The sequence below is a fragment of the Aspergillus affinis genome (assembly GCF_023601865.1).
Source record: "Aspergillus affinis strain CMG 70 chromosome Unknown NODE_24_length_322487_cov_87_188170, whole genome shotgun sequence".
NCBI classification, from domain to species: Eukaryota; Fungi; Ascomycota; class Eurotiomycetes; order Eurotiales; family Aspergillaceae; genus Aspergillus; species Aspergillus affinis.
Window position 1 is genome coordinate 137,756 of NW_026515805.1, and position 15,217 is coordinate 152,972.

The 15,217-nt window shown below is 51.8% G+C and overlaps 5 protein-coding genes across 5 annotated transcripts; 3 read left to right on the forward strand and 2 right to left on the reverse strand.

Moving 5' to 3' along the window:
- Positions 1–112: 112 nt before the first annotated feature.
- On the forward strand, positions 113–2,732 carry KD926_005087 (deadenylation-dependent mRNA-decapping factor PAT1; the record flags this gene model as incomplete). Its single annotated transcript, XM_053098375.1, has 3 exons — positions 113–255; positions 364–2,559; positions 2,609–2,732. The coding sequence occupies 3 exons, from the start codon at positions 113–115 to the stop codon at positions 2,730–2,732; spliced, it is 2,463 nt and encodes an 820-aa protein (XP_052957738.1).
- Positions 2,733–3,707: 975 nt separating this feature from the next.
- KD926_005088 (uncharacterized protein) lies at positions 3,708–4,541 on the forward strand (the record flags this gene model as incomplete). Its single annotated transcript, XM_053098376.1, has 1 exon — positions 3,708–4,541. The coding sequence occupies one exon, from the start codon at positions 3,708–3,710 to the stop codon at positions 4,539–4,541; it is 834 nt and encodes a 277-aa protein (XP_052957739.1).
- A 1,315-nt stretch (positions 4,542–5,856) lies between these two features.
- KD926_005089 (uncharacterized protein) lies at positions 5,857–10,388 on the forward strand (the record flags this gene model as incomplete). The annotated part of the gene is made up of 5 exons (XM_053098377.1): positions 5,857–6,504; positions 6,558–8,237; positions 8,335–8,411; positions 9,095–9,583; positions 9,713–10,388. The coding sequence occupies 5 exons, from the start codon at positions 5,857–5,859 to the stop codon at positions 10,386–10,388; spliced, it is 3,570 nt and encodes a 1,189-aa protein (XP_052957740.1).
- Positions 10,389–10,589: 201 nt separating this feature from the next.
- erg8 (phosphomevalonate kinase) lies at positions 10,590–13,089 on the reverse strand (the record flags this gene model as incomplete). The annotated part of the gene is made up of 4 exons (XM_053098378.1): positions 10,590–11,012; positions 11,067–11,147; positions 11,569–12,667; positions 12,725–13,089. 4 exons carry the CDS (start codon positions 13,087–13,089, stop codon positions 10,590–10,592), a joined length of 1,968 nt encoding a protein of 655 aa, XP_052957741.1.
- A 911-nt stretch (positions 13,090–14,000) lies between these two features.
- KD926_005091 (NAD(P)-dependent alcohol dehydrogenase) lies at positions 14,001–15,092 on the reverse strand (the record flags this gene model as incomplete). Its single annotated transcript, XM_053098380.1, has 1 exon — positions 14,001–15,092. One exon carries the CDS (start codon positions 15,090–15,092, stop codon positions 14,001–14,003), a length of 1,092 nt encoding a protein of 363 aa, XP_052957742.1.
- Positions 15,093–15,217: the final 125 nt, after the last annotated feature.

The following is a 15,217-nucleotide window of genomic DNA, read 5'->3' on the forward strand; positions in this document are numbered from 1 at the left end:
CAACCAAGTGGCAGGCCAACTTCATCCCGCACTACCAATTATGCGCTGCTAATTCTCGCCCTCCCCTCCTCCACCTTCCACCCCCCTCCTATCCACCCTTCCCCTCCCGAAGATGTCCTTCTTCGGCTTCGATACCACTCTCCCGAGGGATCGTCCTCCTCCGGGCGAGCAGAGGGGTATTTTCGATACCCCTGACCCGTTTGCCGAAGTCGCTCGCGCAAGAGCTGCAGGCCTTCAGGACGAAGACGACGATGCGTAAGTGCACTTGGCCATCTCCTAGTACTGTCATCAAGAGTGCACTCTCATGGCACCAACTGGGAAGACAATATTCAATTGACTAACTCCTGGCTATGGGTCTTGCAGCATCGATTTTGAGGATACGTACGACGGTCTAGGTGATCGCCTCGACGACGACCAGGATGCCTTCAACGACGATACCTTTGGCGGTGGCCCCGAACCGGCCCCCGTTGGTAAGGACTTCGACTTCTTTGGGAAAACCGCTTTGGTCGCGGATGTCATCGGCGAGGAACAGGTCCGCTACAACCTTCAAATGCCTCCCCCGGGCCCAGTATCAGACCAAGCTGCCGAAATTCCTCCGACGAGCGATGCAGTTCAGCAGCCGAGGCGTACGGGATATGAGAAATACAACGACCCCGGCTACATTCCTGATCTGCAGGCCAAATCCAGTGTCTGGGGCGTGCAGAAGAAGCCGGAGCCTGCGGGCCCAATTCATCAACAAGCCAAGAAGATGATGAGCCTGGAAGAGGTGGAGGCGCAGCTGCGTCATCCTTCCATGCCCGCCCAGCTGCCCGTATCGCTGCCGCAATCGATGCCTGAACCATCTCATCCTCTGCAGCAGCTTCAGCATATGCCCGGCCTCCCCGAGGGATTCCCCCACGTGCCGCCGGAGTTTATGCAAGCGCAATTTGCCAAGGGTATCCCGCCAGCGCAACTCATGCATCATCCCACCATGGTTCCGGAACCGTTCCCTCTTCCGGGACATGCGCCGAACATTCCCTTACATCTTCTCCAAAATGCGAACCTTCCGCCTCAGCACATGGCCCCCCCTCCGCCTCCCCAGCGACAAGCGGTCCCTCCACGGGGACAGCGACCCCAACAGCAGCAAATGCCTTCCCAAGCTGCTCGTGGAGCTGCTAACAACTCTCTGCCATTGATCACCAACCCCCAGCAATTGATGCACCTGACAGAAGAGCAACGGATAGCTTACCTGATGGAAGATGCCAAACGCGCCAAACGTAATCATAAGATCTTCCTCCTGTCACGGGGCAACGGCTTGATGACACCCCAAGACAAGAACTTCATCACCCGGATTCAGCTGCAGCAGTTGGTGGCCGCGGCTGGGAACGTTGCCGACTCGGATTCGGAGGCCATCTTGGCAGAGGACTTCTACTACCAGGTCTACAGTCAGATCCGTGGTGCTCCCCGACAGCATCCTCACCAGCCTCTCGGTCATTTTGCGCAAACCTACCTTCTCCAGACAGGAAATCGTCTAGGTGGCCACGGATCCAGGAGACAAGCCCAGAGCGCGGACAACCACATGCAAAGGATGCAGCAGCAGGTGCAGCGTGCAGTCGAGGCTGCCAAGGCCAAGCCGAAAAACAAGCAGCTGATTATTGAGGGAAGTTTGGGCAAGATTTCCTTCAGTAATGCCAAGACGCCGAAACCGATGCTCAACCTCAAGCGCCCGGAGAGTTCCGATGGAGCAAAGGTGACCAAGAAGCCTCACGCCGATTTGAGTGTCAGTGACCGGAAGTCTATCCTCACCAACATCGAGGGCGTCTACAGCACGTTGATGGAGTTGGAGGACATGGAGCGCACAATGCCGCCCCCGCCGGATGAGAACGACCCGGAGGCCATCCAAGAGCACCTGGAATGGCGGCAGAGAGTCCGCTCGCTGAACCAAAAATTGTGGCAACAGCTCAAGGTCATGGAGCCTATCGTTCCCAACACCAACACTCCTCATCCCTTCATCGCTTTCCTTTCGTATCCAAAGGGCAAGAAGGCTATCCCTCGCATCTTCCGACACATCGACCAGGAGCAGAGGGTTACGATCCTCACCATGATTGTTGTCCATCTAGATACCTTGGATGTTGTTCAGCGCGCACAGCCTGTGCCCGGCGAGACGCAACCTTCCTTGGCCGTCCGGGAGGCTATTGACCTCTTCTCCCAGGCCGTTATGCCTAGCCTGCTCGGCTACGTCAACGAGGCCCCCTTCAACATCATCATTGGACTCTTGGGGCTTGTCATCGCGCAGACTCATGTGCACATAGTGGCTAGAACTCGCATTGGACTGGGGATTCTCACGATGCTGCTCAGCCGAGCAGAGATTGTTAAGGAAGCCGGACAGGCTTCGGAACGGGACTGGCAACAGTGGGTGGAGAAGTTTAATGTGCTATTCGACACTTTGGAGCCGACTTTTGGCGATATCTTCCCCGGATCGATCAACACCGGCGATGACATGTATGTTTGGCAATTCTTGGCTGCTGTTGGTATTGGAGCTAGTCCAGACCAGCAGCAGCGCTTGGTCATTGCCGTGAAGTAAGTCTCACTTGCACTCGTTTGAAAAACTAAATTAACCGTCTTCTAGGGACCGTGTGATGGAGACTGTGACGTACAGCAAGACACTTCCCGTGGATATGGGTGCTCAGCGACTTGGAAATGTCAACCTCTTCATGCGTGCTATCGGCCTTGACGTTGAACTGCTTGGTTAGAAGCAAATAGGTTTACATTGTCCTACAGTCAGCCTCTGGTAATCCTAGGGACCCGACAGATTCCAGCCTTGTTATTTCTGCCCCGAGGCAGCCGGAATCCACGCATCTAGTCGGGTGATACCCAGACCAGCTCCTTAGGGAGACATGAGTTTTGAAGGTTTTGTGACCTTTACATTCGCAGGAACTTTCCGCTTGAGATTTGAGAAAGGCACTAGGGTCAGTAAGTTTGAGCGAGCGGAAAGCGAAGATTTGAACGCACAGTGTTAGTCACTATAATTTGAGATTCGAAGGGCCCGGAAGAGAAGGCAATATGTCGAAGGTTAATGACTTTGAAACAACTACCTTATGTTACAATATCACGTGACCCCGTCGTGGACGTACCGGACATCTCCAGAAAGGTTCCACTTCGTACCACGAGGATATCGATCTGCATGTTATTTACGTTACGTTTATTCTCTAGCTTTCATTTATTATTCAAACGAACTTGTACATTTTGTGGTACATCATTGGGCCAGGTCTCACCTTCGCTTCACTGGGGAATCCCATGTCCACCAGAGCATGTCGGCTCCTCAGACCGGATGATAGAGTATCAAATGTCTTTGATGAATAAAGAGCATAACAAAGCGTCCACCTGATCAGAGGGATATTCATTCGCCTGACCACCAACTACCGGGAGTTGCCCTATGATGCCATATCAGACAAAAGGCCAGCTCAACAAAGATGCCGTCCCCAGAAGACGGCATCTTCCGGTATATGCGCCAGGGATCAGACTATAAATACACCCGCGTAGATGCATACCAGAAGAGCCTTCTATCTCCATCCACGAACAACTCTACAGACGGAGGTCAATGCTAGTAACTACCAAATCTTTCTTCTCTTGCAAGATCTAGTAAGCTACTCCTGACCCCCAATCCCTGAGCTGACCCTACACCCAAAGCCATCAGGCAAAGTAAACAAGACACACTCATAATCAAAATGTCATCATCAGACACTGACACAGACTTTTCCACAACGTCCAGCTCACAGAGCTCAGAGACCTCGGGGTTCACCTACTCCCCTTACACGGACTTTGAGCCGGCGCCGCTTGAAAAGACGAGCTACAAGTACACCAGCTCGTTGAAACGGCGGCTCCGACTCATCGAAGAGTGGGAGGCCTGCAAGCGCGCCCTCTGCGAGGAGCGCAAAAACAAAGGGCCTTTCAAGATCAAGCCCCGAAAGAAGGCCAAGATCGTGTCCAACGTGACCGATACCGTGAAGGACGAGGAATACATTCTACCCGATCCAGCCACCCTAGAGCGGCTCATGATGAAGCCCTCCAACGGTAAGGCATGCGCAGACAACGAGCGCGAGGAGGGGACTCGCGAGCTTCGCCGTCTCATTCGGCGCTCTGAGCTAGAGAAGGCCGGTCTGATGCTGGGCCCTGGCAATGACCTCAAAGTCAACGTGTACGTTGAATTTGAGAAGAGCAATTGCAGGAACTTGAATGACACGCATGAGCTGCTGTACAGCGCATGGACTGCACTGATCTGGCGCAGCCAGAGACGTGAGTACGCAAACCCCCAGGGCGAGGTGCCCCAGGGTATGGTCAGACTCGGCCTGACGGTTGAGACGGAGTCGACACATCCCGAGGATGTGTATAAAGACGCCATCGAGGCTACTCAGCACCTGTATAGGACCCGCGATTACACAGCCATGCAGTACCCAATTGGGTATGGAAATGTCACTCTGAACCTGGTTCATTATGGACTCGCTGCGAATGGCGCAAAGCCGTCATCCGTGGGAGTCGGGATCCTCTTGCACGAACTCTAGGGTTCTGTTCGTAGGTGATTGGTGGTGTTGTTGTTTGCTCTCTGCCTTTTGTGACAAATCTCCTTTTTTGCTCATTTGCATACTTTTCTTATTACTTTTGTTTTGCTGTTATGGGTTATATATACGGTCTTTTTTTTGCTTTTTACTTCTTTCATTTTTGCATTGCATAGCATTTCTCACTCTTTTTCTTCCTCTCCATTTTCTTCAATTAGTATTTCTATCTTCTTCTTCTTCCTTCATTTTAGTCTATTTGTCTTTTCTCTCTGGCTTTTTGCGATATGGTGAGCAGGTACTCTCCATCTTGTAACATTTTCAGCACAATCACAAGAGAAGGAAAGTGTATTTCTGAGATTGGATGCATCGTTTCTTCTACATTTCATTCTTCACACTACACATATATAGTATAGATTTAACGACGAATCATGGCTACTATCACTACTCTAGTTACATGTGCTCAGTGTTGATGGCATGTTTATATATGTCATAGTTAAAGACTACTAATCTGTCAGATATGATCGCTATGTCATTAATTGTAAGCGAGCTTCGATGAATCTGAGTATGTACAAGTTTGAGGCAAGCTGTAGTATGAAAAGCACGTAATGAACACAATCTTTCCATTTAACGATTTCTGTTATCGTCCAGAAGTATTCGAAATCCCGTTGACTTCATGCGGAGATGAGGATTGGATGTCAGTCGAAGATTAAGGAGACGCTGTATTCGACCCGGGAAGGTGAGGTTGATGATTGTGACTACTCGATTAGCACATCTCTAGCCCTATACTGATACCCATCAAAGCCATAACTAGTTCCACTCACTGTAAAAGCTTCTTCGAAACAAAATAAAGACAAGATCCCATGATTACAACCTTCGCAAGCCCTCCAATTCCCCGAGGCCCAAGACCTCTGGGATGAAGACGTCGCTGGTAACGAGAATAGCTGAGAGAGGAGGTAGGGGAGCGCATATTGAGTGTATAGCTCGTATAGTTCCTTAAACAACGGATGAGAACCACCTGGTAGCTAATCCAGTCAGCCGTATTTGTACTACAACACGACGGCTTACCCCCGGTCTCTGAGCCCTTAACACCGAGAAAAGGCCGGAGTTCGGCTTAACAGCCCCGAGTTCTCGGCTTTGTCCGCGCCCCAAAACCGAACTTCATTCGGCCTCGGCCTACTTTCTCGGGGTTTATCTACTGATTAGCCTTACTGTTTTGTCTTTTGCATCCATCAATACCCGAAATCATCGGCCTCGGTGAAAAACACTCTCATCAAAGCCATAACAAACAGCAGCTAAACACCGCAACTACCTGCCCAACAACATGACTGACCACGACCGGCGTAAACGTCGCCGTCTAGCCAAGTCTTGCGAACAATGCCGACAACGCAAAGTCCGCTGTGATCGCACTGCACCTTGTGGTCCTTGTACGCGTGCACGAGGCTCATTGAGCTGCTCGTATGGCAAGAACGCGACTACTACTCCTAATGCCCTTGCTGCTGCTGCTGCTGCTGCTGCATCTCTATCGCCTGTTGACGTCATTCAACGGACATCACGTCGGCATCACGAAGGGCCTGGAAATCATCCCACTCCGAGTTCTAATGTCGATGCGAAACCTGGATCATCGCGAGAGAGTCCTCAGGGAGCCGGATCTCCGGATAGAAACAGAAATACTGATGGCTCATCGATCAGTGATATTCGGGTTCGTCTGCAGCGTGTGGAAGATCTGTTGTCGCGTCGAGGGGATACCTCGGCGTCGGATCGGGATGAATCGTTGGATCAAACGTTACGTGAGCTAAGCTATCGTGTTCGAGGGATTGAAGAGCGGTTGTCTGAGGGGCTTTCGTTGGAGAGAGCCCAGAGAGGTGAGAATGATGGGTTGTGTATCGATGCTGTACCTTCGCGTCTACATGCTTCGTCTAGTAAGATGAAGTTGCTGGGTCCGAGTCACTACTCAAACACTCTTGATAAGGTAATATCCTGTTGGTATCTAATAAACGCTATACTAACTAATCTAATGTACAGCTCCAAATTACTCAAGTCCTACACTCCGAGGAGCCAGACTCTGCATTTCAAACCCTCAAGACTGACCTGATGACCCGTATCAAAGAATGTCGCGGAGTTCGACATGCCGTTAAAACCCGACAGTCTGTCCAGCCCAACGAGCCGGTTCCAGACCTGCAGGAGAGTATCCCAACTAGATCGATCTGTGACGAATTGGTTGATGGCTATCTACGCACCTTCGAACCCATCCACCGCATCCTGCATCTCCCGTCCTTCTGGCGTGAATACCACCACTTCTGGGCCCAGCGCTCTTCCTCAACACCCACCACCTCTACTGCCTTTCTCATGAAACTGGTACTCGTCCTTGCCATCGGCACTGTCTTTCATCCACAACGCGGAAAGTCTGGACCTGACCATGACGTCCATCTCACGCAGACCTGGATCCACGCCGCGCAATGCTGGCTAATCGGCCCGTCCGAGAAGGCCACCCTCGGGCTGGACGGAATCCAGGTCCTATGCCTGCTGCTGATCGCGCGACAGATCAACGCCATGGGCTCCTCACCGTGGTTATCAGCAGGCTCGCTCATGCAAAAAGCCATGGCAATGGGGCTCCATTTGGACTCGAAACATTTTCCAGCCCTATCGGTCTTCCAATCCGAGATGCGGGCTCGTCTGTGGGCAACGATCCTCGAATTCGCAGTCCAGGCTTCAATGGACTCATCTATCCAGCCGCTCCTCATTCCAGAGTTTGATACTCAGCCACCGTCCAACTTGAACGATGCAGATTTCGACCCAGACATTCCTTCCTCGTCTTCTCCCACAGGTCGACCAACCACCGAGGTGACAGACACATCGATCCAACGCCTCCTCCATGAGACCTTTCCACTCCGCGCAAAAATAATTCAAGCCCTCACCAACCGCACATCCTTCTCTTACACACAGACCATCCATCTCGGATCGCAACTCCAAGCCGCATGTCGCAACATCGCAGCCTTCTTCACCTCCACTCTTAACACTTCCAACGTACCTTCAAACACAAACCGCCATCTCCACCCCACCCCCTTCCACAAAGCCTACCTCGACATGGCCCTCCGCCGCTGGTTCCTCATCCTCCACACCCCCTTCATGTTGCAGTCCCCCGCCAATCCCGAATTCTACTTCTCGCGCAAAGTCTGCCTTGACACAGCGATGACCATAGCTCGCTACGCTCAACCTCTTAGTCTTCCTTCCTCTCCCGAGGACGATCTATCCCGCTTATTGATTTCAGGACGAGGTTCCCTGAAAGGACCACTAAGTCTAGATATCATCTCTATACTCGGGCTAGAAGTCACCTGGCAGATTGAGGAGTCCTCGGACGGCACGGGGGATATGACGACGACGAGTATGGACGAGTTTGCGACTTCATCACGAGCCCCGCTTCTGAATGTCATGAGACACATCCTGGCTCAGCTGCTACGGGTTATTGGGCTGGGAACGCCTAGTTTGAAGAGATATAATCTGTTGGCGGCGATACTGGGACAGATTCGGGCGATGGAGACAGGGAAATGCGTGAAGAGGGTGGTTTATGAGACTGTGAGGGAGAGTTTGGGCGAGTCGGTGTCTTTGTTGCAGGAGGCGTCGGCGAGGGGATTGCCTCTAAATGGGGAGGGTCAGAGTCAGTCTGATCAGGGACCGGGGATGGGTAGTTTGGATTTTGATCTGGTAAGTTTGCCTTCCACTACTTCCTCTCTATATCTCCCAGAGAAGCCCCTGCCATTAGCTTCATATAAACCATCTAAATCTAACACCCCACCTACAGCATCATCCAGACCTGGGATCCTCCGCCGGCCTCGTTCTCGACCTCGACATCCCCAGTATCCTAGGCCTTTCCGACTGGTTAGATCTCGACATGAACATTCTCCAACCTCATATCTAGTCTCTACTTTGGCCGCACCTGCATGTCTTCGACAATCCGAACGCCGTACATACCCTCGTGTTACCTGCTATCGAATGAAATTCCTTGTCGCTAAAGCCGTCAAAGTAAGCTTATCTCTCTACGCGGTGCGGTGTCACATTGCACGGAGTGTCGTGCACGTAGATCTTATTCTCCGAAGTCGTGTCTCCGGAACTTGTATCACGTATCACCAAGAATGTGGATTTCATGAATGTTTGTCTGTGTCTTTTCCGGATTACTCTGGATTATGTTGGATCTTGTGTATCCTGTAGTTTTTTTTTTTTTTTTTTTTTTTGGCTGTCTCTTTCCGAGGTTGCATCACATAATTCAGATCACACGCACTTAACCATACATTGACCTCTACCTTGCGAGCTTCTGGGACAAGGCTGTGCAGGTTGATTTGCTATCTTCAACGTACAATTAACGGCAAATAAGGCCCAAGGAATGGAAGGTTCGTGAAACATAAGATTGATAAAGTCTGTGTATGGATGTATTGATGAGCGTCGGCTCTGAAAGTGCTAGGGAATCGGATGGAAACGCTTGATTATCTCTCATACTACAACTGCAGAGGTTCTAGAAATGCAACGGCCCAGTGTGGGTCAGCTGACTGACTAACTACGTGCAGGCTATCGCCGCAAGCCATACCAGCAGGCTCCAACATGGATCCTTTCACAAAACTACCTCCCGAGCTCCTTGCAAAGGTTCTCGTTTATACTGCGGACTTCTCCGCGGTCGAGAGCATTATTGCCGCATCCCCTCGGGTCAATGCTGTCTTTCGGGCTCAGCCTACCATTATACGCGACCTGATACTAGTTGACCCGATTACAAGCCTCCCGGAGATCCAAAATATGTACCACAATATCGGGCTAATTCTGACACGTTCAGCTCAGTTTCCGAGTCTCTCCGACTATCAACAGAGATGCGAGAATAAACCGCCTATTGAGTATACGGAAGAACCATCATGCTTCATACTCCACTTAGCCGCAAGAACACAGCGGCTGGCTTGCACCTGCCTCGCCCTGATTCAGCATAACTTCGTCTCGGCTCTAGATGGGATTAATGCTGGTGACCTCTCAGCCTCTGATCGCGTAAAGATAGCCCGCGAGCCGTTTTCGTTCGTGGAGGAATACTAGGCATACTCCTCCCTTTGGCACCTCCAGCACTATTCCTCCCTTCGCGAAGCAGCAACAGAGCGCTGGCACTGGGACGAACCATCAACGCGTGGCTTAGATGCATATAATAGGTGGAATAACATATCCCTGCGGGGAGCAGAAAAGATATGGACCACCGCCGCACTACTTTCTGATCTCGGCCTGAGTCCAATATACGGGCACTATCCCTTCCAGCACGAGGAGAGATTCTTAGCCCAGGACCCAGAGGGTGAAGAGTCCTCGCGCGCAGCCTGGACTTTCTCAGATGAGACGCCGCCACCATTCTTCCAGTCATTCGATTTGCCTCCTCGGTGGGATATGACCAATTCCTCGCTGGTCTGGACTCCACCGTCGCCTCCGCCGGACACCGCCGCAACAAAAGCGTGGTCCCTCCGAGCAGAGTCCCGTCCACGGTTACCGAGGCAGTCAAGTATTTTTTGGTACGCAAGTGCAAGTGCTAGTAATAACCGACCATCCAATCGCAGATTTGTGAATTTTAAGCGATGGCGACGGCTGGGGGTGGCCATCTGGGACGAGTGGCGCATGCATCGCATTGGGCTCTTTGACGGACCCCCTCAGAGTCCTGGCGAAGTCATACCAACCCCAGAAGGGAGATGTCTGACTGTGCTGCCTAGAGACCCGGAGGAAAGGGCACGGATTCCACGCTTTGATTATGCATCCCGTTGGTTGGCACTTATAGGGGAAAAGTTGCCGTTCGAACGCACGCGAGATAGGATAGGTGATTATTGGGTAGCCATTGTTCCGTGATTGGTAAATAGTTAGGATTCTTCTCCTATCCTTCAGTGATTCTGAAGTGTCTTTTCCGGGCCTATTGACCCTCCCCGGAGCGGCCGAAACCGATTCGCCCAGTGGTGATGAGCCTCCAGTTATGCGCATCTCTTGAGTTTGATCATTGAGCCGCCGCTGGTAATGATCTCATCGGTAGAGCAAATGAGCGTTCTCCAAGTATCAGACGAGCGATTCATCCGGGGACTGCTTCAAAAGATACCCGAGGGCCATCTTTGCCCACTTGAAACGCTTGTCTTCGTCGTTAATCTCGTAAAGGTCTCTGAACAGCCTCTGGAGGATATGCCAGTCACTCTTGGTCTGGGAGTCGAGATATTCGTAATAAAAGCTTACATCTTCTCGGAGATTTGGCGAAAGTGCACGCATCGGTCCCGGTTTGTAACCTTCTGGTTCCTGGCGTTTCAATCTCCTGCTGCTTGCACTTATCAAGCGATCTGTTCTCGTCCTTACATATCTAGCTGTATATTTTCCAGGCACGTAAAAATAGCGTCTGTCATAGAGGTCTGGCGCGGCCTCATCTGCCCACCACTCTCTCGTTTGGGCTCCCTGCCGAGCGCGAGGAAACATTTGCAATACCTCGACAAGCTTTGAATTGTCAGTCAAGTTGTACGCCCGCTTCCCAGTCGAGAAGACACTTACTTGCAAGATTCCGTTTCGGCAGGAGCGCATGATCTCTCTAGACCCATCTTCTTGCTCCCTTGAAGACCCTGACTTATAATCCTTGGGTTATCGGCGTTAAGAGGTACTGGGAGTATCTCCTAGTTCAGAAAGCACGTTTGTCTCCTGGTAAGAACTCGATGGAAACATTTACTGCTAAGAACCTCCGACTTCCTCGTTTGCACATTCTCTAATTCACTAATTAGTTTGAATGATGAATTATTAAAAAAAAGTGAATTGAAATCTGGTGGATTATGCTACTCTAAAACATGCAATATGCTCGTCGTTATGTCATCCTATCGTTAAAATGAAATGTAAAAGGTGTGTCCATGGCACAACAAAGAGAACAGGTCGAGCTGGGGTCTGCGCTGAGCTGGCGATAGGTAGTTGAAACCAGGTCTGTCAGGCATGCACATCAAAGAATATATGCATTGGCCTTTATCGTTGAGTTCCTCGGGTTTTCCTCCGAAAAATAGGATCATACCCAGCCAGAATATTGGTCCAACGATTCATTCTTCACTCCGGCGGATCCGTGACGCACACCCAGGAGACGCACCTGGCCGATCTTGCCACCGAAGTCGTCTTCCACCTTGCTCTCCCAGGTCTCGAAGAGATGGTTCAGTCGGTGGATCACCTCGACGTCGTCTCGGATCAGGAGGGTGATGGCATCGTAGCCACCAGCGCCAGGGACCACGCCGCCGACGACTCCCTCAAGCTCGGAGATGGCGTCCAGCAGCTCGGTCTGCACTTTGGGCTCGATCGGCACGCCGGTTTTCCGGGTCATGCTGCGGATGTGGTTGCGCGAGCGCTGGATCAGGCTGCGGACGTCACTGTAGTCATTGGCCCTTTCATGGTTAGGGTTCTGGGCTAGCTGCTTCAGCTCGAGGCACAGTCTTTCGTTATTGGATTGCAGGGCCGCCCAGAGCAAGTCGGCCTCTTGCTGGTTCTGCTTGCGCCATTCCAGCACCTTCTTGACCATGGATGGGGTTTGAGAGCCACATTCCACATCACACAGAACCATCTGCATGTCTCGGGGCAGCTGCATGCCGAAATCCAGACACTCCGTATCCCAGGGATGTTGGGGGTTGACGTCTTCTACAATTGCAAACAATCGCTCTTCGAATCCGGGAGTTCCGACATCGCCCACGGACTCCAAGATACTGGGAGAGAACCGACGGTAGAGGCAAGAACCGTAAATCGCGGCGGCAACGTCGAAACCGGATCCCACCTTTCCTTGAGCCGCACAGTGAGCTGCTTGGGCCAGGTTATGCAGTTTGTCGCGAGCGGCACCAAGATCATCCGGCTGCATCGTCCGATGTATGACCAGAGCAGATACGAGAGACGTAACCAATGCCGCAGAGGAGCCAAGACCGGTCTTGTGCGCTTCGTGAAGGGGCACGCCAAAGTGCACGAATCGCCCCGCATAGTGTAGCTCGGACGCCTTGGAGAAAGCGGTCTCGGAGTAGTAGTCATTATCCGCGAGAATAGTGATTGACAGCGATCCAAAGTCCTTGGAATCGGCGACGTAGCTGATGTAGGTCAACGCGTAGTTGAGGGAGGTCTCGACGAAGGGGTTGTGACGTCTAGCAATGTTAGTCTTTGAGTCTGAGGCATGAAAACAACACGAAATAGGTTCTTACCCCTCATTCCTTTGGACGACTTTGATACCGCCGCCGTTCTCGCAACGCTGGATGCCATACTCCCACAACGCATCTATGAACTGTGGCGAGCGCACCACGACGATATCTTCGCTATCCTTATCTTCCACAGCACTGCCCTCCTCGACGGTTCCAGTCGGCGCACCTTCTCCGGATTTCCCTGACTCGGACGGCCCTCTGCGGTGGCCACGTCTCAGTTGCTGCACCACGATATGGATCCTTGCGTCGAGCGCGAAAACTGTGCCCGTGTAGTTGCGGTCCAGGACAAGGTAGCCACCGGTGAGCAGAACCTTGCCCGGGGCGGACAAGGCGGTGATGGCGGTGATGGCGGGAGGTAGAGCAGACATTGGACTGATTTTCTGGTCGAAAATGGGTCGATATTTCGGGGAATATTATCGCAAGTGCGTTTAGTTCAGGTGCAGACAGTTGGGAACTAGGAGTAAACAAACGGTCAGCAAGCACGGCGCGAGAAAGAGTATCATTCCCAATCAGAACCCCAGGAAGCAATACACACTCTGTGAGATAATCAAGCGGTGAGAAAAAGCAAGGTTAATTGTCTAGTGACATCGGAGGGTAGAATGATGTTGATCTTCAGGTCGGACTGGAAATTTTGGGGGGATCTCCAGGAACCCCGCCTAGATAAGGGGGTATCGCAACGGTGAGTGAAAGAAACCCACGACGCGTGTTCAGCAAGTAACCATGGGGTTGCGGGAGGAAATGACACGCATAGAATCCGTATTGTTACCAGGGTCTATCGAGGACTTCGTCTGTAGGTTATTCAGAAGACGAGAGAATGGCCAACTGAGGAACGCCCATGTTTGCATTGTTGGTCCTTCCTGTGGCTGGAGCTCATCGGTGGCTGACTGCTGTGGCTGCAGTACTAGCCGAAATGGGTATGGTGTTTATGGCAGGTGTCATTTCCTGATTGGGACTGCCCATCCTAATGCGCTTTGTCAGCTGTGCATATCATTTAACTATGCACGGTTTTACTCCTACGTCCTTGTCTTTACACCCTCCTTTTCTCTAGAACTGGAATGGATTTGTCAAGTTCAGAAGCAGTATTCATACAATCTCTCCAGCAAATGCAGAAAGCTTCCTTAATCCTTCTGGTATCAAAAAGCCTGCCAGTCTCCCTAGATCACCAATACCGACATAACCTTCCAAATCAACTCAATCCAGAAGATGGTTCCCAAACGCGAATGACCAGCTTCCCTTTAGCATGTCCGCTGATAAGCACCTCGTACGCCTGCACTGCATCTCAGTCTTCCTTCGAACCCCCAAGGAGGAGTGAGCCACATACCTGCATAGCATCTTCAAAATCCCACTCTCCTCCAAGATACGTCTTCAAGCTTCCTTCTTCCGCTAACCCTCTCAATCGCTCCAGTTTCTCAACGTCCACGATCGACGTAACTTGCCTAAACTCTCTCGCTACACCACCCATCCACTTCGGCAAATACTGATTGAGAACCATATCCTTCAACACCCGGCACATAGCACGGAAGGTATACGATCTCAACGCCGGCCCGACAGACGTATACGCATGACCGGGACTTGGTTTCAAGAAGCCCGGTGCGGAATGCCACAGGGGCTGAGACCCGTGCGCGTCAATGATAGCATCGAATGCGTTGTCTCCACGGAAGTTGGATGATAGAGTTTCTTCCAGGCTTGTCCCGTCGTCTGTCGCGTGGTAATCTATCACCTCGTCGCATCCCAGTCCCCGGGCTAACTGCGCAGATGTCCTAGAGCAGATCCCTACGATGTGGTGGTCCCCTTGTGTCTTGGTCAACTGTGCCACAAAGTGTCCGATTCCTCCGCAAGGAGCATTCAGAAGCAACTTGTCGTCTGGCTGGAGTCGCGCGGCGTCTAGGAGGGTTAGAGCCGTTGAGCCCGAAACAGGTAGTCCGGCCGCTTCGGCGAACGAGACATTTTCAGGCTTCCGAGCTACAGAGGTCATGTCGACGACGACGTACTCGGCCAGGACCCCGGATCCTTTGAGATGCTTGGATACAGGGAGGGACCCGAAGACGGTGGACCCTGGGGAGAAGTAGCGAGTGTTATCCGAGGACGGGGCCGTGGGGACTTTCTTGCCGGCCGCAACTATGATTCCGGAAAAATCGGTCTCGGCAATGGTCAAGGATGGTCGGAAGAGAGATGGGATTAGGTTCATCATGATGACTGTCCCGGGGTGGACGGAGACATGGCATACGCGGATCAGGAGCGAGGTTTCGGTGCGGAGAGTTGGTAGGGGGATGTCTTGGGATAGTTGCAGTGTTGATTGAGGGGGTCCTGAATGGCTGAATGTCCATGCTTTCATCGTTCGAGGGAGCGTTTCTGATGTGTCATCTGACATGATGGAAAGAAGATGTACTGTACCTAGTAGATGGATAGCTGGTGACGTTGTGTAATGGCGATGGAGAATAGCACCGCTCACTCTCTATATATGCCGCGGAAGCTTCTATTCAGCTGAAACTAATT